Source organism: Brachypodium distachyon, chromosome 5 (assembly GCF_000005505.3).
Source record: "Brachypodium distachyon strain Bd21 chromosome 5, Brachypodium_distachyon_v3.0, whole genome shotgun sequence".
Classification (NCBI taxonomy): domain Eukaryota; kingdom Viridiplantae; phylum Streptophyta; class Magnoliopsida; order Poales; family Poaceae; genus Brachypodium; species Brachypodium distachyon.
The window spans coordinates 25,540,041-25,567,294 of NC_016135.3; the positions used below are offsets into that span (position 1 = coordinate 25,540,041).

At 45.1% G+C, this 27,254-nt stretch overlaps 3 protein-coding genes across 6 annotated transcripts; 1 reads left to right on the forward strand and 2 right to left on the reverse strand.

The window, feature by feature from the left end:
* The first annotated feature begins 6 nt into the window (after positions 1-6).
* LOC100846369 (uncharacterized aarF domain-containing protein kinase At1g71810, chloroplastic) lies at positions 7-17,100 on the forward strand. 4 transcript variants are annotated; one of them, XM_014895841.2, is made up of 22 exons: positions 7-426; positions 517-561; positions 666-704; positions 914-1,084; positions 1,615-1,767; positions 1,953-1,988; positions 2,458-2,501; positions 3,861-3,951; positions 4,043-4,084; positions 4,187-4,295; positions 4,447-4,561; positions 4,703-4,752; positions 4,885-4,963; positions 5,058-5,108; positions 5,298-5,439; positions 5,598-5,642; positions 5,900-6,004; positions 6,082-6,123; positions 6,947-7,126; positions 7,948-8,067; positions 8,178-8,295; positions 16,608-17,100. In XM_014895841.2, the coding sequence occupies exons 1-21, from the start codon at positions 76-78 to the stop codon at positions 8,280-8,282; spliced, it is 2,115 nt and encodes a 704-aa protein (XP_014751327.1). In that variant the 5' UTR covers positions 7-75; the 3' UTR covers positions 8,283-8,295; positions 16,608-17,100. The 4 variants fall into 4 exon arrangements, with proteins under 4 accessions (XP_014751327.1, XP_024311902.1, XP_010240505.1 ...); XM_024456134.1 differs by lacking the exon at positions 16,608-17,100 and adding an exon at positions 16,211-16,554; XM_010242203.3 differs by lacking the exon at positions 16,608-17,100 and adding an exon at positions 8,469-8,604.
* LOC100846674 (shikimate kinase 3, chloroplastic) lies at positions 8,700-12,602 on the reverse strand. The gene is made up of 10 exons (XM_010242201.3): positions 12,180-12,602; positions 10,560-10,606; positions 10,402-10,456; positions 10,239-10,311; positions 9,999-10,086; positions 9,681-9,763; positions 9,476-9,605; positions 9,305-9,383; positions 9,064-9,128; positions 8,700-8,992 (listed from the first exon to the last, which is right to left on the reverse strand). Exons 1-10 carry the CDS (start codon positions 12,397-12,399, stop codon positions 8,939-8,941), a joined length of 894 nt encoding a protein of 297 aa, XP_010240503.1. The 5' UTR covers positions 12,400-12,602; the 3' UTR covers positions 8,700-8,938.
* On the reverse strand, positions 17,017-24,678 carry LOC100820868 (beta-D-xylosidase 4). Its single transcript, XM_003580604.4, has 7 exons — positions 24,169-24,678; positions 21,810-22,097; positions 20,365-20,534; positions 20,106-20,203; positions 18,510-18,857; positions 17,995-18,411; positions 17,017-17,879 (listed from the first exon to the last, which is right to left on the reverse strand). Exons 1-7 carry the CDS (start codon positions 24,595-24,597, stop codon positions 17,305-17,307), a joined length of 2,325 nt encoding a protein of 774 aa, XP_003580652.1. The 5' UTR covers positions 24,598-24,678; the 3' UTR covers positions 17,017-17,304.
* Between the last annotated feature and the right edge of the window lie 2,576 nt (positions 24,679-27,254).

Below are 27,254 nucleotides of genomic sequence, written 5' to 3' on the forward strand. Positions count from 1 at the left end.
GGCGCCTCATCTTCTCCGGCAGTTTTTCCTCCGGCTCTCCCGATTCGAATCCCCCGAAACCCTCCGCGTCTCGATATGCTTCTGCTCCGCCCGCTCCCTGCACCTGCCCTGCGGGTGAAGCCCACCGCGCGGAGACCACCGCCTCGCCGACGACGACCGCCGCGTCTTCGCGCTTCAGCCTCCAGCGTCGGTAGCTCCGAGGAGGACGCCTTCACCAGGTGCTCCGGGTACCTCTTCGAGGCGGGCGTGGCCAACGCCGAGGGGGAGCTTCCCACCGCGTACGATATCAACGGCATCGCGGCCGTCTACCGCCGCAGGCCGCTCCTCGTGCTCCGGCGCTCGCTGCAGATTGGGGCCTCCTTCGGCCGCTGGTTCGCGCTGCGGTACCTCGACAGCGTCAACGAGCGCGCGGACGACATGTTCGAGGTCTAGTCCACGGCGCGGCGCACGGTCGCTGTTTGATTAACTACCTAGCCGTTGTTTGGTTCAGGGGATGATATGGTGTTGCTATTTCAGATCAGGGCTGCTCAGCTTAGGAGGATACTACTGGAACTTGGCCCGGTATGCTTCATCTTCCAATGTGTGATTATGCATGTGCTTGTTCAGTAGGCAGCATGTATGTCGTCATGATTAACGGGTCCGTGATGCTGCACTTTTGACGACAGGCATTCGTGAAGATTGCACAAGCAGTTTCGTCACGGCCGGTGAGCTTCACCACTCAAGTAGCTCTGTATCTTCACTGTTGTGATCGGACATCAAACCTTAGTTGTTTTGGTGAATGGCAGATTGTGAACCGTCAACTGACTAGTTAGCACATCATTTTTGTACAGTAGCACTGATTTGAGTATTCTCCTGCAAATCATTTTTGGCTAATGGGCCATGGATATGAATATATTTGTTTCAATTGCTGCAGGATGTGATTCCTCCCGCATACCTTGATCAACTTTCACTACTTCAAGACCGTATAGCACCATTTTCAACTGAGGTTGCTTTTAATATTATAGAAAAGGAGCTTGCGATGCCACTGGACATGATTTTCTCTGAAATATCACCAGAGCCTGTTGCCGCTGCATCTCTAGGGCAGGTCTGTTTTTCTATCACTTTGTATTGTATTGAGGATTCAATTGCCTTCTCTTATGAGTTATGACTTAATGATGAGCCCTTTGTAATTTTAGCTCAATATAAGCATAGCAATATCCCGTGACTGTTTCCAGCCATGTGTTCGGACTTTTCATAACTGAGTTCAACTGTATGAAAGCTATCCACCCTTTTGATGTTTAAACTTTGAACACAACTGCCTGATGCTCAGTGTTCTTTATGCCTATACATTTCGCTAAAGCTATTAAAATGTCCTACTTTTATAATTAGGAAGTTGGAAGCAGCTAAAAGGAAAATGAACAAAATCTTGACCTAACATGTCCGCTCTTAGATAAACAGTAGGATGGGGACATTGAGAATCTCAAAATTTAAAAATTCATGACATTTCACTCCCGTACTAATTAACCATGATATTTTGACCTATTGGTGAAACAAAAGTTCCTACTTCCTGTGTATGGCATTTTTATCTGTTGTTCTTGTTCTTATGATATGACAGCTATATTCTTACTGTTATAGGTTTACCAGGCTAGACTATGTTCCAACGGGAAGATTGTTGCTGTTAAAGTACAAAGGCCTGGAGTTCAAGCCGCAATTTCCCTGGATATCTATATCTTGAGGTTCCTTGCTGGTGTTGCCAGGAAGGCCCGCAAGCTGAACACAGACCTTCAGGTAAGTCCAGAGTCCTATTAATTCTCGTGTTTGTCTCTTTTAAAGATACGAGACAAACCAAATGAAAACAAGAAGGGAAAAATCTCCTTTCAAAATGAACTTTCAACTGTCTTATTGTGTTGCCTTTTCTTATATCATATTTATTTTTACTTAGTTTGTAATCATATTTATTTGTTACCATGCAGGCTGTGCTTGACGAATGGGCATCAAGCCTATTTCGGGTAACTTTACTATGCATGTTCGTACAGTATCTCTTGGTAAACTTACATATGCATTTATTGTTCTTTTACTTCTACTCATGTCATCTATGAGTATGAAATACTCAATCTGGCCATATTGTGTATGAAGGTGCCGGCATAAGATGATGTCAGGTAGATGTATGGAAAATAACCATCAATTAGGGCAATTTAAAAGGATTCTATGTATGTTTCATTACACTCTGTAGAAGATAGCAGTTTGCTAGAAAATTATTATGGAAGCACCATCCAAACTGGTCACGGATCAGGGGAAGCCAGTAAAACATATTAATTGAAGTCCAAAGAATCCGGAATTCGGGAAAGTGTTGTCATTCTGGGCTTCTGCAAGTCTGTGCTTCTGTCACTTGCAAGACTATGTTAGCTATCTGATTAAAAAAATAAGTGCATATTCTTAGAGCTTCACATTGAATACAGGTAATCGCATTTGATGCAGGAGATGGATTACAGAGCAGAAGCGAGAAATGGACTTAAGTTCAGGTTGCATTCTTCATTCACGATCCAAAGTACTGTTCAATTGCGTAGTATAATATGAACACCATTTCAGCAAAAATATAGATTTTCACAACAATTCGAACAAAATAAGTTTACTCACATACAGATATCTGTTATGTGAACAAACCTCCAGGAACCCATTAACCAGGATTGTGTTTTAATACTCCAAGTCTCCAACCATTGGGTCCCAGGGCTTGGTCAATAGCAGCTTCGGTGTCTCCTGCTGGAATAATATTGGGCTCCCACTGGTTTATGACTTAGGATTAGATTATATTATGCTTACGGCCAAGGCTTCCTTCAACAAGCCTTTCTTCTTTGAGGCGTTTGGTGCTTCCACCTGGAACATATGGAAGCAAAGGAACGCGAAGAGTTTTGAGAGAGTTTCTCCTTAGTTTAAAGTTGGTTAGCTATGTTTAAAAGTGATGGCCTTTTGGGTCATGTTCGCGGATTGGTGACGGGAGACCATCCACACCTGCCCTACCCCTGCGCGGAAGGGCACGTCGTCACTCGTCCTGCTGACGGCTTGGTGGATCTGGAAGCACCGCAACACTGCCGTCTTCGACAATGCCACCCTAGCATCGCCCTCCCTCCTTGACTCGGTCAAGGCGGATGCCCGCCTGTGGGTCAGAGCAGGGGCGGTTAGCGTCGGGACGCTTCTCCCTGGTCCCTAGACGTGTCGTGTTGTATTCCGGGTGTTGCCCCTTGTGGGCAGGTATAAAACCTTCTTTCTAATCAATGCATCGAGACACAAAGCTTTTGCGTTCTCTTGAAAAAATGTTTAAAAATGATCTCCTGCTATCTCTCAGAACGAAATACGAGCTTAAAGGCTCCCCTTCAGGCCTCGTTCTATCAGATCATGTAGTGCTCTCCTCTTTTCTCCCCTGTGTTGTACATTCTCCCTCCATTTTTCCTTTTAATTATTTGCTTTTATATTTTTTTAAATAAAATTTACTTTCGGGGCCAACCCTACAGTTTTTCGGTCAATTTTTTCACTCCAACCATTCCAGTGTAATATTAAAAATGCTTGTACTCTGTTATATCCAGATTTGTTGAAGACAACTGTTGTTAGAGTTAGTTTTGCAACTAAGCATGTAAATATATATTTGAGAATATGGAAATATATTCCAAGGGTGGGTAAATAATGAACTGAGGATTCTTTTGTCTTTTTTATGGGAAAACTTTACGAGAGGCTCCGACAGTATAATTATATTAAAAATGAAACATAGATTGATCTTTCAATTAGAGGTTCAGCTAGTTTTGTGTATTTGTGACAAGAACAATACAAAAGCTTGATGTCCGTCTTATGATGCCAATATCATTCTTGCATTTTCCTTTCTGCATCAGGGAATTATACGGGAAACTTAGAGATGTGCTGGTTCCAGAAATGTATCTGGAACAGACGAGAAGACGAGTCCTTATCATGGAATGGGTTGAGGTGCAGTCTATGGTCTTGTTTACTTCCTAGCAATCCTACATGAAAATTTTGCATAGATCACTAGTTGACTTACTTTAGTGTGGTCTTTTAGGGGGAAAGGTTATCAGAAGTCAGAGATCAATATTTGGTTGAGGTAAAGCAGGCCGTTTCAGTAGTTGAATAAATGAAGTCATATTGGACTACTAAGCGCTATTGACCAGTTAGTTCTGATGTGCTGGTATTTGCTACCTTGTAGGTTGGAGTGTACTGTTCACTTTCCCAGCTTTTGGACTATGGATTTTATCATGCAGACCCACATCCTGGAAATCTTTTGCGTACAGTTGATGGGAAACTAGCATACTTAGGTAATTGTGGTATTGTACTATTTATACATATAAGTTACCCCACATTAAAATCTTTGTAACTTTTGGGTCCCTAATTTACTGCTTTACGTCTCCACCAATTACACAAAACTTGCCATATCTAGCTAATTGAAACACTCTATTCACTTTGTAGATTTTGGGATGATGGGAGAATTCCGACAAGAACTCCGTGATGGATTTATTGAAGCTTGTCTACATCTTGTTAACCGAGATTTTGATGGTTTAGCAAAAGATTTTATTACTCTTGGGTATGAAAAAACATTGGCATCATAAAACTTGCAGAAATTGTGTAAATTCAATTGGATGCCACTTCTCAGAAGTAACTTTCTTCTTCTATGCTGGTTATCACCATAACTAACTAGATCTTACCTGTCTTAATATCTCTTCAGTTTGCTTCCTGCAACTGCTCAGAAAGATGAAGTGACAAAGGCATTGACAGGTACTCCATTTCCAGACGAATCTCCGAAATATTAGAAATGTAGTTATTTTTAAGAAATTATGGCATAATAGCATAATAGGACATGTTTATTTGGCATATCGCTCAGTACTTTGCGTTTGCCAAATTTCCCAGGTGTATTTGAAAGTGCTGTTAACAAAGGAGTTCAAAATATAAGCTTTGGAGATCTGTCAGGAAATCTTGGGCAAACTATGTACTGCCTTAGTTTACAAAGCCTTATGCAAAAAGTAATTTAGTGCAAACCCTCGATAAGTTTGATCCATTAACTAGAACTAACCTTATTTCAGGTACAAATTCAAGTTTCAGATACCTTCATACTTCTCTCTTGTAATTCGAAGGTAATAATTTGTTTCATCACGCAGTAGGTATTGTCTTGCTATTAGTCACTACATTATATAAATGAGAACAAACTGGCAAAGTGCTTACCAAGAAGACGAAAGGCTGATTGTTCATTTTATATTTACAGTGCCTAGTTTATAAATGGTCTATATGTTCTACATTTGAGAGGCTCTGCATATGTTTTTCAGCCTTGCCGTCTTGGAAGGCATTGCGATCAGCTTCAATCCCAACTACAAAGTCTTGAGCAGTTCATACCCATGGATTGCAAGAAAAGTTCTCACTGACAGCTCACCAAATCTTCGATCAACGTTGTACACTCTACTTTATAAGGTCTGTTTTCCATTATGTGTTGACGAGATCATGTGATCATATTAGGTTGCTAGCGAATCATTTTGTTCAGGTTTCTTTTCAACATTCTACTACAACTCCTGCCAGGCTGCCAGTTATAGCAAACACCTTACGTTCTCTTTAACTACAATGTGTTACAGGATGGCACTTTCCAGATTGATCGCTTGGAATCTTTGTTAACAGAGGTTCGTTTGTTTCCTTGCATGTACATGCATATGCAGTTGATCTTGTCCTGACATTGATGTAAGGCTTCCTTTGAAACATATGGAAGCAGCTAAACATTTCTGGACTTATGACCAATTCTATCTGTGATTTGGTTATGTTCTGTGAATGTGGGTGCAAGCCAGCCAGTTTTGGGCAAATCATTGGGGCCTTCTTACCCGTTTTATGAACTCTCTTCCGACCTTCTTGGTGCATGACTATTTCTGTTTTCTTGTTACAGTCGCTCCGGGCCAGAACAGAACAGTCCTTAGTCAGAAATCAAGAAGATAATTATAGTTCAAGATTTGCAATTAAACAAGTCCTGTCATTTACACTCACTGAACAGGTAGAACCGAACTAGGTTGACAGTTATTTGATATTAAACTCCTGAGATGATCAGCCAAGATTAAATTCTCTTTCCAGGGTGCCTTTGTGAAAGATTTACTTCTTCAGGAGATTGCTAAGGTTAGTTAGCTTGTTAGATGCGCATTTTCTATGTTTTTTCGGCTTCGGTATCGACTATCCGGAAAAAGAAATTGAGTATCCAATGAATGAGGATGCCTGTAAAATTGTATTTGAGCAAAATGTCCAAGAGATTTTTTTTTGGTTCATGTGTGTTTCCTGTTTAACATAGATAAGACTACAGACCTAACAACTTAAGATTCACCTATGCACTTCATGTGCCATTAATACTGACAAGCGGAGATGTAGCTATCAGATCATAGATTCTTTGTTTTAAATTAGAGAAGTTGTGCGGGGAAGTTGTACAGATTGTCATGAAGTTTGCGAATTAGGCATGCATGCTATTCTTTCGCTAGTACTATAAAGAAACCAATTGATGGTGAATGGTATGGCCCGTTCATTTTAGGATTGTATCAACTGTCCAGTCTGCTAACAACATCTGAGACTGAGATGTAGTTGTTCATCATCCACCTAAAATCTGTTTTGTGTTACTATCTAGCATGAACTTTGTGAATACACCGAGAACCACCATAATTCAATAAAATGTTTAGTACTATAAACATGTAGTTTGATTGTATTTTTTTAGTCGGTAGCAAACTAGCAATGAACGGCTTCCTTGCTAGGATGTTCCAAATAATATAGAGTTGCAAATAGTACCCCTCATGGTTTATCTTCATGTCTTTCTGTTAATTTTGATTTATTTTAGGAGATAAGGATTTCTCTCTGGCATCATATTTTTTTGCTTGAAATGAGATTGGACACCTTTTCCTTATATATATAGGTATCATTTGATGGCCATGTGTTCTCAAGTATTCAGTGTTTGCAGGGACTAGATGCCCTTGGAGTTGCCACATTAAGTTCTGTGACATCTGCTGCAGTCTCCAGATTTCCCTTTGCACCATCCCCATCACCCTCACTGAACAACGAGGAGGTCACTAACTTGAGAAATCTATATCGTCTTCTGCTACTTTTATCCAAGGCTCCTCAGAAGGAAAATTCATCATCAGTAAGTAAAATTTTCAACAGAACACCACTTCTCACTATTTGTGGATGGAATGCATAAAATGGTCCCAGTTTGTAGACGAGTATGTTACATAGCCAAGCAAGCTTGTTGAGAATAAAACTTCACACAGCTGAATTGTGGGTTCAACTGAAAAGGTAACTCTGGAGGTTATATTTACAGCATGCTTGTTAAAAATGAAAAACTCAACCTACAGGCCTAGCGCCTGAGGCATTTTATTTAATCAAGAAGAATCTACCGTGAGGCACTGGGACCTGGGAGGACAAGCATCGAACCTGGTGCGCTGGGAAAATACGTTCTCCTCTAGCCAACTCAGCGATGCCCAGTTCTCTTTACAAGATGCTAGTTAGAGTAGGCAATCATACAAGATGCTTCTTAGAGTAGGCAATCACAGCAACTGATGTGCTGCAATGATGGATCTGTAATCTTTGAGCTTGGACTGACTTGCAAGATGTCAAAATAATTCAGGTTAGGCATAAATTTTCTTGATAAAAATGAATGTATCTTCTTGATAAAAACAAGCTCAAACTCGTGGTGTTCAAACACAGTTTCTGAAAACGTCACTTTTAATAGCAAATTTAAACAAGTGGAACACTAGTGTACTCGTTACTACTATTAATCGACTAAGATCACTATATTGAGTGATTACTTAAGGATAAGGCTTCACATGATTCATGTAAAAACACACTTATGAATTATCAATACTCCTGAAAGTGTAAAATAAGTCAGCTGATCTATTTAACATTGCAAGATGTACCACTTGTATTTAGCCTTTGTTTGTACCGTTTCTAATTAAAAAACTACAGGCTCCTGGATATGACAGCACTAGGGAGAAGGGAGATGATAGCACAGATGATATTTCTCTTGTGTTATATGAAATGAGGTCTCTTACAGAGTTTTTGCCAGTTCTTTCTGTCATTCCTGAGGTAAGGAACATGCAGGTTGGATGAGATAATATATAAAAAATCCATGTGGCCCATAGTTTGTAAATTCTGTGTGACATGCTAACACTCATTTTTGCACATATCATTCTCAGCTTCCACCAGAGTCCCAACAGCAGTTTCTCCTCCTGCCTGCGGACTTAACTAATCGTGTTTTATCCCGTGCTGTTGCAAGAACCATCAGAACAATGTTCATATGAAGTTAACCTAAAGGTACAGGTTTTCAATCTCTGCTTCCTGTAAGGTTTTTCTTAAACTGTACTTCGAAGAACTATTTAGCTGTCCCTTGAAATACTGCTAGAAGTATAGGAGATTTGTTTCTCATACAGTAGCATCATCATAGAGGTCACCACCTAATTATTGGCTTAACCATGACTATATTGTAGATATTACTTCGGCATGCAAAATTATTTTTTAGTGAACATGTATATGTCTTGAAAGAAAGGGAGGCATCATAGGCCCACATGCTGTAACTGATGAACTTCTGTTTTCAAATCTATGCTATAATGAAGTAGTGCAGAAGTGCAGTTCGCCTAAAAAAATATTCCTGTAAATTATGGTTGTTTCAAAATGTACAAGAAAGAGATATAAGTATATAACTAAGCGGGCTATATCTCTATTTCCTCCCGATTCCCATATATCTTATTGCAACAAGATAAAAGACAAGACACACATTCTCTTAATTGAGAACTATTTACATATTCATTCACACAAGTAGAAACTCAAGTCATCCTCTATCATATATGATAAACAAACAAGCTCTGGCTATATTAAAACAGATGTCTTATGCAAAGGTGTATATAGCACAAAGAACACGGACTGTAGGTTGTCGTTCCTTTAAACCATCGAGGTCTTGTCAGTTTCTGACCATGGCCTTCTCCGTAAGAAAACTCTCCATCTTTAGCAATGCCTGGAAGAGTTGAAGGTTAGAAATTTGCAGGCAGTAAAGTCCAAAAGATCAATCAACCAAGTCAGAAATACCTCGATGGCAATGGCACTTGGTGTAAGTACGTTGACATCATCATGTCCATGTTTGAATGCGACATCTGCATCGTGGATAATTGTACTTGTAGTCAAATAATGTGAAGTGATGGATTAGAAACTGAATATGAGCTAGAAACATCATATTGATGGGCCTTTTAGGCCTTTATAGTAGTGTAAAGCACTAAATGAAAACCAAAATTACGTATAACGGTGTTAATGAACTCTCTAGGAAACATACTTTCAAGAGAAACTCTAGCATCAGCATTAGCATATGAGTCCATTCTTTTTTCAAGAAGTGCTGTAAGCTTTGCATAAGCCTGAATAAGAAAACAAGAAGTTAATAGCTCTGTCTGCATGCGAAACTCAAACCGCAGAAATGATAGTGCATCAGTTGCAAGTAGCAACTTACTTTTGCATAAGTATCACCAGATTCCTGATGCAACAGGGGCCGAGAAGCTGTTCCAACTGCAGCAATCCTTCTTGCAAGCGCATCCAGTGGGACATCTAACCAGATTGTTAGCCCTTTCCTCATATAGCTCCTGCAAATTTCACACAGTAAACTTAGTAAGCATTGCCTTGAAGAGCAACTCAGGCTAGTTTATCACTTCCAGTACCAATTGATTGGTCGTATCACAGCACCACCTCCAGTTGCAACAACTAATCGATGCATTGATGACAAATCCCTTAGCACCTCACTCTTGAGAAGTCGGATCAAATAAGTGGATATCAGAAAACTTGCTTATCAGGTACTTAGGAGATTTAATACTTTAGGCCACTAACATGTTAATCATGCAAATCTGAAGTGGAGAAAGATAAATTACATCATGCAGCAGAGAAAAGAATATCGTGTAGGACTTTTTGAGCAGTTTCTATCTTCACTAGAGAAGAAATAGAGTTATGCCCTATCGTCTCCAAGAGAAATAAGCACACACCTCGTTATCTCTGAAGAATGCTTCACTGTGGACCTGAAAAATCTCAGCAACAGAAGATATACCAACAGCCTGCTCAACCAACTTATCGCTGCAAAAGGAAAACAGTTACCGGTAACATTACTAAACCATGATCAACAAAAGGTATTCAATGACCATCTTGGTTGGCATTTTTTAGTTGCTGCGTTAGTTATCAGAGAGAAATCCAATTGCTGCAGTTACTTATCAGAGAGAAACCCAAACCTGTCAAAGAATGAATAGCCTAATACTTCAGCTATGATCTTCCCAACTGTAGTTTTGCCAGAACCCATCATTCCTATATATAAATGTAGGTAAATATCAGATTAACAACACAATATAACAGAATTTACTCAAGCATAGAGCTGATGTGGGGGTAAGAGCTAACCAACTAGGTAAACACAACGGTCATTCAAGCAAGGGAGCACATCCTCTGCTTTTTGCTGCAGTTAACATGGGAATTCAATCAGTTATATTAACACAAAACTGGAATGAGTTTCTCCATGTAAACTTGTACAGGAAAACATCATTACATTATTTCCTGACCTTTAGTATTAGAGCTTCATCAGCAGAATAATGGACTTTCTCCGTACCTGCTATCATGCATGCGTATGATGTCACAATCCTCCAATTACATGATCGATCAGATATATAATTATCTCGACTCCTATAATAGTATAATTTATCCTAGTATAATAATAGTTGTAAAGAATTGTCTTGACAAACTGTTCAGAATCAATCTTTGTGATTCATACAGGAATAGTTAGCACCGAAAAACACATATCATAGGTGCATTACTGGAAAAACACTCTTTGCTGACACCACTGGCGGGCAGCCTAGAACCTATCAGTGTCAGCCGAAAAGACTGATGCCGGGGGGGCGTTACAGACAAATATTTACACACAAAATCTTTATGGCTCAGGGACGTATGATGCTTCTTCTCACTTGCAGCTGATGACTGATGGGGAACAAAAAGGTCCCAGCTATACCTGGGCAAACCTCGGGCCGGGCTTCATAAAAGCCTGACGGTCAAACCTGAAGCCCGAGCCCGGCCTGAAACCCCGAAAATAGGCTATTTAAGCATTAAATAATTATTTTCGGAATAAATAAATAATTTTTATACCTATTTTTCCTAAAAATACTTTTTTTGAAGCCCGAGCCCGGCCTGAAACCCCGAAAATAGGCTATTTAAGCATTAAATAATTATTTTCGGAATAAATAAATAATTTTTATACCTATTTTTCCTAAAAATACTTTTTTTGGTCATTTCGGTTTTTTGGGCTTTCGGGCCGGGCTTGGACTGGAAATTGAGGCCTGAGCCCGGCCCGGAATGTCAGGCTTGGGCCGGGCCATCCATGCCCAGGTATAGTCCTAGCTAATAATACTAATTACACCACTATTCCAGACCCTTTATGAAATTCTGACGGAATCCTCATATCCATGGCGTCCCAACTTTCTTGTCTGCCTCTTCAATTCCCCTGGCTCTTATATGATTTATGAAGCGTGTCATGCGAAAAGCGCACATCATTTGCTGCAGGTCAGCTCTTTCACACAAAACCCGTAATGACCAAAGCTCACCGATCTTACAACGGTATCTAAACTGGCATACTCAGGTGTTTCCTGAAGAAGGAAAAAAAAAGTATTACCTCCGTTCCATAATTCTTGTCCCAAATTTATAAAAAAAAATGAATGTATCTATTCTAAAAAGCGTCTAGATACATGTAATATTTTGACAAGAATTATGAAACGGAGGGAGTACAACACAAGCTCCCGTGCTTTTTTTTTTAGAAAAGATTGTTGAAAAAATATTAGCCTGTTTGTTGTGAAACCAGAATAAACTTAGATAATTTTGTTATTCAAAAAAAAATCCTTTCAATTTTCGTTCGCAACTTGATTTTTTTAGATAATTTTGTTGTTCAAAACTTCGAATACAATACCATATCCGTTCGCAACTTGATTTTTTTAAAAAGCTACAGCTGGCATGGCACGACCTCAACTGTACAAGCAACTGAAATCATCACAACCCACTTGAATGCTAAACAAAGCGTCACGTCGGTCGTTGTCTCGTTGATATATGCAGATCATCTTACAAGACTACCTTAGTTAAGTTGTCCTGCACTGCACCGATCGATCGAGTTGGCCCCGAGAAGAAAACGAGTTACGTACCTGCCGATTTCTTGCAACAAAGGCCCTTGAATCTGGCTCCACGGACCGGTTCCATGCTCCTCATCGGCGTGCCGGAGCCCAAAACCAGCGGCCGCTGCGCCGGCTTCTCCGACGTGAGACTCGCCGGGACTCTCCCGGAGAAGAAGGCGCCGTGCGGCTTATGTTGTCCGGCCCAGGAGGAGGCACGGGGCGTCGCCCGGAGACCCACACTGGCGTCCATCTCCCCTCGGTCCGAGGCGCCGGCCGGGAGACCTGGGACTTGCTCGACTGACTGCACGAAACGAGAGTTGTTTGTATCATTCGTGGTTAACTGGTGGAGGCTAGGCAGGATATGGGGCCGGCCATCGCCAACGGAGAAACACGGCGGTGGCCTGCCGGCGGGGGAGGAGGAGGAAATCGTGTATCCTGGGCCGTGCGAAAGACGAGGGGAGATGGTTGTCTTGTCTTGCGAGGCTTTTATATACGGTTTTCAAAGCTGTGTGGGTTCTTTTGTCGAGAAGCCCAGCCACTTTCCAGTAATTCGCACAAGAAAGGGACTGAAGTACTCTTTTGCTTCATGCTGACGCCGCAAGCTCGTCGGATCGAGGAGACAAGGAGCATCGTCTTTGCACGTAACGGTTGGTTCACAATAACTCAGTTGCCTCTTCTCTGCTTTGTAAACACTTTCGAACCTGTGATTCTGTGAGAAGATAGTTAAACTACCATACGCCAGCAGAAAATACGTCCCATACGCTGAGTAATTTTGCGCATGATCGATGTTAGGTGCAGAAATAACCTCAAGACTTCTTTTTACCACACACGCGCGCGCACAGAAAAAACATGAAGACTTCCACGAACTGACCAAAGACTCAGCCGACCTTCAATCCAGACGTCAATCTTCTCGCAAGACGCACTAATGGCTAATGAACGCTTGTACTAATTTCTTTGCATCTCCACCGAGAAGGGTAGAATGCTTTTGGCAAAAAAGACCTGCTACTAGTAATGATCTGCCGATCTCATGCCTGACCACCTCCACCAAGAAAGAACAAGGTGTCACCGCCGTTGTCCACGGGATACGGGGAAACCCCAATCCGGAGGGGGTTGGTCGGGTGGGGGCCTCTCGGGCCGGGTTGGTTACCGCGCTCGCGACTCTACGCCTGACGGACGGACGGACGCGACCAAGGGAGTTGGTGGGCGACTGCGATTTGCACAAGTGCGCGGGAGTCAGCCAGAGGTGAGATGAGACGTCAGACGTCCAGTCGTCCGTCCATCCAAAAGCTTCCGTGCTCCTCCTCACCTCCTCTCACGGACTGTGGAGAGTGGAGACTCCAGCCAGGTGCCCATGGTTTTGGCACGGAGCGTGTCCAGTCCCATGGTTCCAGCCATCCATCCATGTCAGTCGTGTCCGGGTTCGGACCGATCCCATGAATCTTTTGCCTTGGAAAAGTTGCCATGTGTCGGTATCATGTACGCTGTTTTTATTTCGACTCAATGCATCGGGTTGTTGCGCCGATTAACGTGAGGCGTAGGATAAGTTTGGTTCATGGCCGAACTTAGCTGAGTTTAAGTAAAGCATGGGCTACCACAAATGTGTGGAGGCCGACTCATGTGCCAGCCACGGTATTGTAGTACGTAAAACGGTCTTGCTATTTCTCGCTCCGGTTTCTCTGTCGCCGTTGAGGCAGTAAATGTTAAGGATTTTGCAAGTATATCCAAGAGCTAAGAAGTGCTTAGACGCTAAGCACAATCTTGATTGAGCAATATCCCGTCCCTTGCTCCTTTGTAAGCCTTTTCTCTTAGGTCCCGCGAGGCCCCCTCAACCTCCTTGGCAATAAATAACCCGATGTGCTGTTTCATAAAAAAAAAATCCAATCCCTAAAACGTCTGAACATGGGGTGTATGAAGTATGAACCTTCTAGATAGATAAATTCATAGCATTTTGTTTTCGTGTCAACGTAGCAAATCCCTTCCCAGGAAACTAGAGCACAACTTAGATTCATAGATGTGTTTATATCTAGACTTGAAATAAAAAATAATCAGATCTCTCCTATCTCTCCTTTTGAAAACAATGGGTGTTCCGTCAATTTTCATTGAAGAAACCGCCGAAGAGTTATTACAGACCAATTCAAACAGAGTTTAGAGACTAAAAAACAAAATACACAGTCCGAGAGAAACACAAAGATACAACAAGCACACATTGTGCCCCATGGGAAAAGGATCACCAGGACTGGCGGAGCTTGACAAGAATGTTTGAGGGCAAAAAGATAAATTCATGGATGGATCTACTACAGCTGGGAGGGCTTTTTATAACTAAATTTCTAAATATAACTTAAATTTGACTAATTAACACAAAAAAACCTTCTCCCTCTCCGAACTACATGTAGCTCCGTCACTGCAGCAGGGAACTGTCGTTCACACAAAAGAGGACCAGTTTGCCTTGATCAAATAGTGACATTGATCATTTCTAGACCAACCTTTTCTTGTCAGGTTGCTTTAGTCGGTGTATGTTAAGCATCAGTGGCAGGGAATCTTGATCTTTGAATGGATCTCTAGCTTCCGCATTATCCCGTTGAAGTAGACCGGCCGAAGCTGCATATACGAAGATCAAAGTATTGACTTGCATGCGCTTTTCTTAGGTACTTGTTTGTGGTATATAGAAGCCCATAATCCTACATTAGTAGAAAATGTTTCTCTTAGAATTGGGGACCCAAAGATAATACAGAAAAACCAAAAGCAATATAACTTTTCCTTTACGTCACTAGAAAATGTTTATCGTGGCGTACTCATGTTATCCTTGCACTAGTAGCCACCAAATATTAAATGGTTTGTTATTTCTTAGGCAACTGAGAAATAACTATTTCTTAAACAATGATAACAATATTTTGATTCAATCATCGAGATTCGTGTAAGATTAATGTAAATCCGAAAGATAAGAAAATATTTATTAGATGGCTACGATTGTTGACTGAGAAATAACTACTTCTTAGACGACTGAGAAATAGACACTCCCAATATTAAAACATGACGGAGATTCGTCGGTGGACGACGGGAAGGTGTGTCGTACGCATGGACAGTTTTGACCATAATTTGGTGTATCCACATATGCATCCAAAGGTCAAGCTTATCCTTTTGAGTCACGAATGAATTTATTAGTGGCAGCCCACAGCAGCACTAGTATACACGGACACATATGTATAGTTGGAGTATGAAATGAAATATATTTGATTGTGCAACATGAGGGGCCGTAGTGCCGTACGGGAGACCCATGGCTGGACCCTTGTACTGACCGCACGATTTATTTTGATGGAACCAACAAGTGCAGTTGGGATTTTAGCACAATTCAAGGGATCTGGGTCGTCCATGCAAAGGTCGTATAGGATTTTATTTTTTTCGTGCGGTACCGTCGTGTTTCCCGGAAAGCCCCGGCTGTCATCAACATCAAACCAATAATGAACCGTCGTGGCAAAAACAATAGGCCGTATAGCATCAGCAACAGATATTAATCTACGACGACACTTGCTTCCAGAATTGTATAAGTTGAGTGATATGATAATATTCAGGATTGGCGTTCGGTTTTTTGGTTTCGGTTATAACCGAATTAATTATAGTCGAAGCGAATTTTTGAACAACAAACACATTTTGGTGCACATGTTTCAACACAAAACCACGGAATGATAGTTCAATATTCTGTACTTGGAAGACACGCAATCAAGCAAGACTGTTTACACGTATTAGGCGTGCTACTCATGTAACTCAAGCCAAGCAATCAAGCAAGATGCTAGACTATGTGTAGTACTAGTCACGTCATGCAGTACCAAATGCATCATGGCGAGCAAGATGCTAGAACATGAAGATCTCCAGTTAGCAACATATTTTCGTTCGGTGCAGTGGGATTCAGTTAATTGGGTTTAACTGAACGATTTTCAGTTTCTAACCCGAAAAAAACTAAAACTAAACGGTTACCGTTCCTTAAAACCGTACCCGAAAACCGGGAAAACAAATTTCGGTTCGGTTTTGGTATTTATACGGGTTCTCTGTTGGGTTTTGCACAGGGTGAGACGTAAGGCTTCGGGCCAGGATGCCCATGCGGCCATGCGTGTCTCAGGATCAGACATACTCCCGACATCTTCTTCCCCAAGGACAAATGACTTCTTTAACATGGAAGACCTGACAAATCTTCATGCAAAAGTAGAAAATATCTATTACTATCTACTCCATGCATCCTGAAATAAGTGACATGGCACGTCACTTATTTTGGCACGTCATTTATTTTGGAACGAACAGTTTTCGGTTTAAACCGAAAACTAAACTGTTAGTGTTCCTTAAAACCGAACATGAAAACCGGGAAAACCGAAATTTCGGTTGGTTTTGATTATTGTATTCCGGTTTTCGGTTCTTGGTTTGGTTTTGCACACGGTGAAATAATATAGTAGGCTCATTCATGTGCAGATGTGCTCCAAAGTTCGATCATTTTTCTCTACGACTTCATGAACTTCCACATATTCTGTCGTGGACGGCAAAACCGGCCCACCCGTACAAAGGGTGGAGAGCTGAGTTGCTGGGCTTCGTGGGCTGATCTCATCCCCGCGTGTTGTTGGCAGCGTGCACCCCTTCTATTTTTCTTTTCTTTCTTTTTTCATTTCTGGGTTGCGTGAAGCTATCTGAAGCAACGGTGGCCGGCAGCGGCGGGAACGGGGACTCGGACGGCCCTTATTCAACCTGAGAGATCAAGTATTCGAATCTGTTTACTTTTTATACTCTTCCTTTCTATGTTCCAAAGCATATCTCGAGAGCAACATGTCGCGGAACAATTTTCTAGTTTTGTGAAAGGAGCTGAACATATGGAATCGAATCGAACTGAAGTGAACGGATGAAATGAGCTATTCTCCCTTCCAAATCAATTACACTTTGCAGATCCGCCCTCCAAATAAATCAAATCAAATCCAACAAAGGCAACAGAACACTCCTCCCCCCCTTTCCCAGAGCTCCCCGTGGATCCAATTTTTTGTTCCCAACGGGGAGCCACTTATTTCTTCACCTCCCTCAACCAATTCCAACGAACCATTCCCCCCATGATCCATCGGTTCCGTGATCCCCTATCAAATGACAAATTGTGAAAATCCTGACTACCCTTCTTCTCGCCCGCTCAGACTCCCAAGTTGAGCGTGTGCTTGAGGTCGCCGACGTGCAGCGTGTGGCCGCCGAGAGCCACCTTACGGTTCCCCAGCTCGTCCACCACGCTCAGGTCCTTGCACACGTCCACCTTGAACGCCGCCACGCCGGCCTGCCCGGGCTCCAAGTTCAGCTTCTCGAACCCGAGCAGGTGCTTCGCCGGCGCGTTGTGCACCGCCGGCGGCGACGAGAACAGGAGCACCGTGTGCGCCCCGGCCATCTCGCCGGTGTTGTGCACCCGGAGGCGCACCTCGAACGCCATGCCCTCGCAGTGGTCGCCCGCCGCCTCCACCGACGCGCACTCCTTGGTGTGGCACGCGTGGCCTTCGGCCAGCTGCATGGACACCTCCGATGGCGGAGCTGCTACGAGGTTGTGCGACATTGTTGTGTAGCTCAGCCCGTCACCGAATGCGAACACCGTTTCGCCCGTGTAGAACCGGTACGTCCGGCCAGGGTAGCCGGTTGAATTGTCTGGCCGCATGCGCATGTCAGTCATCGGGACCTTGTCGGCGAATGACGCCGGGTACCATGTCACTGGCAGCCTTCCACCTGAGATCATGATGAAACAGAGTGCTCAGAGTTAGAGACCAGTTGGCATTATGTGATGCCAAAGGCCCAAAGTGGAGTACTTGAGAAACAACAATGCAGGTGATGATGCACTTACTTGGATTGTACTTGCCGAAGATAATGTCGGCGATGGCGGCACCACCGGCTTCGCCGGGGTATCCCACCCAAAGGATGGCGGAGATCTTGTCGCTGGCCTTGGCAAACGAGATGTCGAACGGCCCGCCGGACATGACAACAAGGATGACATGTCCCTTGGAAGCATTGGCCACAGCAGAGATGAGGTCAGGCTGTTGGCCTGGCAAGAGAAGGCTGGTCCTGTCCAGGGCCTCGCGCTCAATCGACTGATCAGCACCAACGACGAGCACCGTCACGTCGGCACTGGCTGCGGCCGCCGTGGCAGCACTGAGCTGGAGGCTGTTGCCGCTGCAACCGACATTGCTGCAGCCCGGCTGGTACACTGTGGCGACGTTGTTGCCCAGGCCGTGGAGCGGTGTCGTGTACTTGCACGGCGTGCCTGATGGTATTGTCAGTGCACAAAACAGTTAGTCCACAACTCTTTTTCCTGAACTGATCAAAATGAAGTTCATGGACCAGCAGTGAGAAATCTGATACCTTCGTAGTTGCCGATCATGGTGAAGCTGGCATTGGCGTTTGGGCCGATGACGGCCATGGACTTGATGGACTTGGCGGAGAGTGGGAGCGCGCCGTCGTTCTTGAGGAGCACGATGCCCTGGCGCGCCGTCTCCCGGGCCAGCTCCTGGTTTGAAGACGTGCACACGTCCTTGGGGCCGAGGCTGCCGTAGGCGAGCTTCCTCGGGTCGCCGTCGAAGAAGCCCAGACGCATCAGCATGATGAAGTTGTTGGTGATGGCCCTGTCAACGTCGGACTCTGACAGATTGCCGGCCTGCACTGCCGCCACCGTGTGCTTCGCCAGGAAGTCGCCACAGTTCAGGTCCAGCCCTGCCGCAGCAATTTGGCAATGTCAGGCATGTAAACGTGAGAATCTAGAGATTGTAGTTCGTACAACACAATACTTTTAAATTTCATGAAAACAAATAGGGTATCAACAGGTCTGTTCCTCAAAATATTACATTTTGCTTTTGATTTCTACTAACAAACAATGGCCAGAAGTAAAATATCAGATATGGAATGGACAAGCAATACAAGCTTGTAGGAGTACTACATTACGTTACACACTCTACTATCAGGGCTCCCCTTTGACACCAAACATGCCTATCAGCTACTCTCTCAAGGAGCTCACGATCCAATTTCTGAAGCCATTTGGCACTACCATGTCCCCATGAAGGTCAAGATCTTTGGATGGCTATTCTACAGGGATCGACTCAACACCAGATCAAACCTGCTCAAGAAGCACATCATCACCGATGCTTTATGTCCTCGCTGCAATCTCGAAGCTGAAACGAAAACACATTTGTTCTACCACTGCATGTTCAGCCGAAGGATCTGGCAACACGTAGGGATCGTCCCCTCCTCAGGCGACCTCTGGCCGCTGCCTCCTCCCTATGGCCATCAGTGGTCCTGACAATCCTATGGAAGATCTGGGATTCAAGAAACAGCGTGCTCTTTCGCCATATTTCACTCCCCCCCGTTGTAATAACTAGGAACATACTAGAAGACTTTACACTATGGTCCCATCGGTTACGAAAATACTTGGCGTGACTACCTATCCTCACGGCTCTCAATCCATGTACTTTCTCTTTGATGCTATTCCGGTGGGGATGCCCCCCCCCCCACCCCCCCACCCCCCTGTGATAACATTACGTTACACACTTGAGCAAGATATAATTGCGATTTTTTAGGGGGCATGGATGATCTGAACTACTCAAAAGCTAGATCTGCTAAAACAGTACTAGCTGATAATTGACCAGGAGTAATTTCGTCAGATCTCTTAAGCCTAAAACCATGTTGCCAAGACCCCACCAATTATACCAGACGTCCTACCAACTGGATGGATACAGCTAATATCGACCAATACTGATTGCCTAGCTACTAGGCGTCGCTTGCGCCAATAAATCATGAACCATCATTTGATGATTCAAAGATAAAAGATGGCTGCGGCCTGTAAGTGTGAACAGTCTAATCAAAACCTGTTACGCGATCAAATCCTGCAACTGCACACCATCTATCTGTACTACATTTGGGTATGCAGTTGCACAGTTACATGTGCGTTGTGACAGATGAACGTACCTGATTTGATGGTGATGGCTGCGGCCTCCTCGGGTGTCTTGGTGTAGTGCTGCTGAGAGTACAGCACGTCGACGGAGTCGCAATCCGACACGATGTATCTGCAGCAAGAACCACAGAGGATAACCATCAGAATGTACATCTCTGAAACTAGTTTTTGGAAAATTATCCAGTGCACCATCTGCAAAATTTTGCATTATGCGTAGCTGCAGAAGGTATGGTGAAATTAAGGAGTATATGGTGAGAGATGAGACTGGCTGACCCGTTGAGCTTCCAGTCCCCTCTGATGACTCCAGAGAGGAGATCCTTGTCGGCGCAGGTGGGCTTCCCATTGACCTTGTTGTAGGAGCACATGACGCTGGCCACCTTCCCGTCGATCACGCAGCTCTTGAATGGCGGCTGGAATGTGTCATCAAGGTCCTGCTGCGACACCTGAATTTGCAACACACAACAAAAATTGTCACAGGCGTGCGCATTTCTGCCATGATTTCTACATTTCTTCTATTTTTACACATTTCAGTTCATGGTGGCATGGGATTACATTCCTTTTCGAAAAATAAAGTTCATGGTGGTAAGGATCTACAGATAGTTTGACAATGTCACTAAATCCCAATGATGGTGCAACAAAACACTAGTGGCACAAAAATTGAGTACTGAAGCAGGCTCAGATGCACGACACTCATCTGATACGGTACCCATGATTGATTATGCGCCGCATTGATTTATCTTATCATCTTAGCATGCACAAAACAAAGAAATTTTAAACTAAGAAGATATTGTTCTTGTTTCTGTCCTTGCTCGAAATAGGATCATATAATAGTAGCGCACTACTGTACCCTGAACTCTCTGCGGCACAGGAAAGTGGAGAATCTGGGACAAGAGCTCCCGGACGCTGCCAACGAGGTGCAAAGGCAGGAGATTGTTTTATGCGTTTCGGACGATGGACATGGCCGGGATCTGCCATTCATGGGAACCGCAACCACCAGAATCTGAGGTGATTAATTAACAACTCGCAACTTGTTCTTTTATCTAGTCCGTATATGTGTCCAGACATTCCCTAATCATCTGTTTAAGTAGTACTCTCTTCCACGTTTAAGTTAGCATTGTCTCGTCTAATCAAGATTTGCAATCTAGTAATCAGGTATTCAGGTGTGGACTAGGAACCGACGTGTTACTGTCAATCCAAGAAGCACAGTTTTACTGCCACGGCACTAAGCAAAGAGAAATAAACAACACGTATAGCTAACTTGACCACTACATGCTGCTGTCGGTGCCATTCTGCGATGCGAGAAGCGGATCCAATCCACTACGGCACTGATACCTTGACATTAATTTTTGGGGCTATCTATATGAAGAAGATGGATTAAACTAACGAAAGCGAAAGGTAGGCCGTCCAGTCCATCCACACATGGATCAATCAAAGCAGCTCGATCAGTCCTCGACGCGCTTTCGTCTCTAGTGCAGAGAAGGGTGCAGCCCAGCAAGCTGCAAAGGCACTGATGGCAGGGTCCATTGAATTTGTGCAAAACGGCAAGCAAGAAGCAATAAAGCACAAGGGCATTCATTTACGCCATACCACCTCAGCTCACGTCCCCATCGACCCAATCATGACAGCCTACCAATGCAAATAGGTACACTAAGCTAGAACAGTAGAGCTAGTGTTTAACATATTTTTTTCGATGTAGTTTGGTTAAACCAGTAGATTACCTTGGCGTCGAAGGTGTAGCGCTCGACGCCCTTCCAGTTGTCGACGTCGTAGGCGGTGTAGTGCTTGCAGCAGGCGGCGACCTTGAGGGGCCCGTCGGCGTCGGCGCCGGCGTCCTGGAGGCCGGAGACGTAGCCGACGGCGTACCGGCTGGCCAGGAGCGGGTCCTCGCCGGGGGTCTCCTGCCCGCGGCCCCAACGCGGGTCCCGGAAGATGTTGATGTTGGGGCTCCAGAACGTCAGCCCCGCCAGCCCCACGTTGTGCATCGCCCGCGCCTCGTTCGACACCACCTGAAAAAAAGAATTCAGTCCACAAAACCCAGTCAGAATAGTAAATTTAAATTATATCAGAGGTCACCATAATGTTTACTGTCAGAAATTTGGACAATGGCCATGCGTGCAGGCTTGTTTTTACTGTGCATTGGACACCGGTGGCAGTACTGGTGGGCATTTGTTGGAGATTGGTGGTGTCAAGCAAAGCAGTGGTACAAGATGATACGGTAGGTGCAACCGAAGAAAAAAGATGCCAGACAAGAGTCTGTGAAGAGGTCAGTGCCTGCTGGATTCTCGCGACTTACGAGCTCCTCGATACGGCCCATCGGTAGGCAGAGGCAGTTCAACTCCTCAACAACAGGAATCCACTGACGGGTCAAGTTCACTGCGGCACATTTTACTTCTCTGAAGTCTGAACTCTCTTCCCAGGTGCAACCAAATTCAGGCCGCCGCACGAAATGCACTGCCAATTGCGAGTTGTTGGAATGCCACTTTATTTTTTCCAAACTCGACGAGGACAAGGGCTAGCTGACGGTGGAGAGACGACGATGATTTGCACTTTGAAAAAGAGCTTCATGGGGGCGAAGAGGGACCAAGTTTTACTAGGTGTGCGATCAGAGTGTCATGGACCGGCTGCTTTTCGGACACCAGCTTCTGAATTAATTCCCATGAGACAAGGACGCCTCAACAGATGGGATGGCAGGAGGACGAAGAAGTGGCCTGGGAAAGAAAAGGGAAAAAGGGTTTTGCTTTGTTCTTGACAGGAAGATCGAGGGGAGATGTTGCTAGCCATAGCCTCCAATTGATGCAACCCACGAGACAGTATCATCTCGGGTACTGGTGCAGAAAAGAAAACATGTGCATGGTCTCATTGGTCTTGTACGCACACATGGAGGAACGCTGTGTGTGTGGTCTTGTGGAGACGAAGAGATCCCTGGACTAACCCGATATTTACTGACAGTACTATGCAATGTCAATGGTTTTCAAGAATATCATGTGCGGAAGATAAAGTACTGGATTGAAAGGCTCCAGTGTGGGTCCCAGCATGTCAGCCTGCTGCCGCTGGAAGCCAACTTGGCTGCTGCGTGCGTACAAATTCCCCGTGACACCCATGTCGCGTCGTAATTCGCGGACGGCGCGGGACCTCGTGTGCTTTGCCGTTTTCACATTTTCGGGATTAGACTACTTATGGCTACTGCTCTTCGTGATCTACTGCTGCTTGTGTATGAGAAATGCATATGCAGTACAGTACTAATGATGTAGGAGAACCATGCTAATTATGTTCAGACACGCCCGTGGAGCTGCATCGGCATCTCTTTTTTTTTCTGGTTTAATGAGAGGCAGAACGGTGCGTGACGTGTAAAATACTACTCCTGACTGAAATCCATTGCTGTCAGTGGCTATCATCTGTTCGTTCGTGTATTGGAGGAGCAGGCAGGCTCCTTTTCTTTACCTTTTGTGTTGCCCACGTGTCGCCGTCGATTTGCCGTTTTAGAAAGCGAGTAAATTTTGTGCAACTTCCAGTTGAGAAAAACGGAAAAATGTGCTACATATGAAACTACTCTATCATACTCGGAAGAAGCAAAAAGGAATGCATACTCCTATGCTGTACATACTGCTGTCTAGCCAGCTAGAACCTACTATGCGAAAATTACAATTTGTTACTACTACGGCGCTTCTTTTTAACCCGGGATAGCTTTGCATTTGCAGTAGGAGCAGGCGGTGTTCAATGCGGATGCCCAAAAGCCGCCGGCCGACGGAAAGGAGCCACAGGCCCATTTCGCGTATCCAATGCACCCGCGCTTCCCCCTGCCCCTGCCCCGCCGCATGAACGAACGAACGAACGGAAACGAAAAGGAAAGCATGAAAAAAAAGCAAAGGAAGGCACAACATTCTCTGACGCTACTTGCCCCGATCGAATCTCCCTTCCCCAATCCACCCACCAATCGCCCAATGCGGGCGCGGGGGGAGTAGGCAAAAGCAAAAGCTCGCATCTTTTGCCGGCAATGGAGATCACCCGAAACACTCTGAACTTTGAAACAGAGCAGAAAAAAAGAAAGAAACAAGCAAAGGCTCTGTCTTAACGTACCTCGCCGATGGCGCGGAAGAGGGAGGCGTTGAAGGAGGCGGCGGTGAGGATGGGCTGCGGGAAGCTGGTGGCGCCCGGGACGAGCGGCGAGAACCGCGTGCCGGGGCCGACGTAGGACACGCCGTGCAGCGCCTCGGACCACCACTCGTAGGCCGGGATGCCGAGCCTGGCCAAAGCCGGCTGCTTGTTCACCAGGAACCCGACCTTGTCCGCCAGCGTCAGCCGGGACACCAGGTCGGCGGCGCGCGCCGAAGCCGACTTGGCCCGGTCGCAGAACGCGTACCCGGCCACGGTCGAGTTTGCCGCGTCGCACGCGAACACCGGCGTCTGCGCGCGCGCCACATTGCTGCTGCATAACAGCGCAAGGGATAGAGACAGGGCCAGGGGCATGAGCACGGCCTGGAACGGATGAGGCGCCGCCATGGCCATTGCTTTCGCGAGCTCGTCCGGCTCCTGCCTGTTTCTCGGTCTCGGCCACCTCCGTGGTACTGGCACTAGCGGTGCCGATATATAGAGGGGGGGGGGGAGCGTGAGCGTGTGGGTGTGTATGAGCTGGTTCCGTGAGCGCGGGCAGTACAAAACTCCGTGAGAGGGACGGCCTTTGTTTTTCCACGGCCCCGTCCGGCCGGCCTTCCTTCCGTCTGCTTGCTTGCTTTCACTGTGCTCTGCTCTGCTCGTGCTTTGTATTCTACCGCTCCCCGTGACGCCCGTTCTTGGAGCCATCCTATCGCGGCCCCTATCTACCTCTTTACGAATGTGAGTCCGGTGTCGGTGTGCTAGTCCGGTCGTCCTTAACAGAGTCCCTCCCCCGCGTGCGTTTCAAAAAAAACGAGAACTGAATTTGGATTCGGGACGAGTTTAAAAGCTGAAGTATTGTTGCTAGTCCAGTTGCGGAAGTACTTGTTCTGGGAACGATGATGTGGGGTTAGCTAAGGTAAAGCGAGCATAAAGCGGTAGAACATCAGAATCTCAACGTGGTGGGGAGAGAAGATGGGTTAACGAAAGCGAGAGAGGGGGGGGGGGGGGGGGGGGGGAGTTGCTTTGCCGTGATTGTGAACGTAACGCAGATGCGATCTGCCATTTTCTCGACGGGGTTGTTAATTATTATTTTTTTGCAGATGATCGACGGGGCTGTTAATTACTAGTACCAGGGAGAAAGCAAGGAGTTTAAAATACAGAGTGCGTGTATCCGAGACTTGTTACGCATGAGCTTTTGTGGCTAGACTAGTGTGGCCGCGTGGCTTGGGAGCGGGAGATTCTTGCACCAAAAGCATGGTGGTTGCACTTGCCGGGCATGACCATATGAAAAGCAGAAAAGGTGCCTAATATAAGTCGATGGACAACAAGGTCATAAGTATTATTTTTTTCGGAGGTGATGACGAGTAATGTACGTACATATAGCTACGAGACTAGCGACACGTTTGGTGGCTGGGGTCACCAGTTTGCCACCAAATATGGGGATCGATGGATCTCATTCTCATCCTGATCCGATCAACCATAATCTGGTGAGAGTCTCAGAGCATCACACATGCAAACGAGAGGCTCGAATTGGAGACCGTCGTCGGTTGCTTCGGTCCGGGCCAATTACTCGTTGTCCGGGCTTGATCTCACCAGCAGGCCCATCGGTGGTTACGCATACTGTTTTCATCGCCCAGCCGTTTGTTTATATATATACACGCGTCCAAACAAAATGGATGAACATACGCTTCAATGCTTTATTGCATTTCCTTCCACGAGTTTTTAGATCATGCTAATATCTCACGCGAATCGGCGCCACCAAAACATGCAACACTCGCCTCTGCTAGCTCGACTCCCTCGCAAACTAACAAGGAACGAATGCAGCAAAAATACAGATTGTTCTTATCTGGTCACCAGCACAGCACGCTAAGCTTCGAAACGTGTGCTAACTCTTGGGGGTAGCACGGGACGTCCGCGAGCCTGGTTCTGGCGGACCACGGACATATGCATGTCCTAATCGAATCAAATCTCCGTTTTATCCGTCTGAATACTTGATCGTTTAGGCCGATAGCAACGCATGTCGGGATCAAGTGGCAGCAGCTCCGGGCAAACGGCCCCGCACGGGTGAGGTTAATTTACCCAGGGACCAACCAATTAAACCCCGTTCCGGGTCAATTAGCACGACGTGATCTTCCATCAGGCCAGTTCCCCGATCGAGCAAGTTTGCGTGCCACGAAAAGACAGATCAGGAGAGCAAAATGCTAAACTTTCTCCGGGCAACGAATGCCAACTCGATCGATCTCGATCGGTTATACCATTACGGCTGCGCTACGTCGTTGCTGGGAAGAGATCTCGAGCTCTTGCGTGCGTCGGAAGCACGTACGATCGATCGCAAAATGGATATGGACGAGTGGCTTTCCATTAACGGGGGATGCGTAACGCAGCTTCAGATTCAGAGGCGATGGCGTACGATGCCGACTTGCTGGATTAGCTAGCACGTACGGCGTACTATAGAAAAAACAGAAAAAAGGTGTCAGGATGCAGCCTTGCAGTTGCGGTGCAGGGTTTTGTTGATCGATGGGATCTTTGTGCTTGTCGGACCGTCTTAAAAAATGTCAACTGAAAAGTAAGTTCGCAATCCACGCTCTTTCGTTCCCTCGCTACCGTAGATAGAACTTGCGGTGTTTGTGAGTGCTTCTTCATGCATGTTGCGAGCGAAGCAAAGTTCTACTAACAAAGTTGGAGCAGCCAGATTGACGCAGCTTATGTGGGAAAAGAAATCAGACTAATAAAAATCAGACGGAAAGTTTGACAATATATGCCACCTAGATGAACTACTAGTATTTGACACCGTCAGATAAAATGTAAAACGAAAACCAACAAATACCGGTCGACGTTTTAGACCCGTTGGGTTGATATCGTCGGATCAATATCCGATGGCTAACACCTAACTAAAAAACAGACGACTTCTTAAATTAAATTAATGCCAACTTTTGCGTCACCGGTTGCACATTGGACCATGCACGGGACATGGTCTAAAGTTCAGCTAGTCTAAATTAAGCGCGCAGTTTACTCTGCGAGCCAGGAAGGGACGAAGGGTAAAAAGACGTGCACCCAGGTTGGTACCA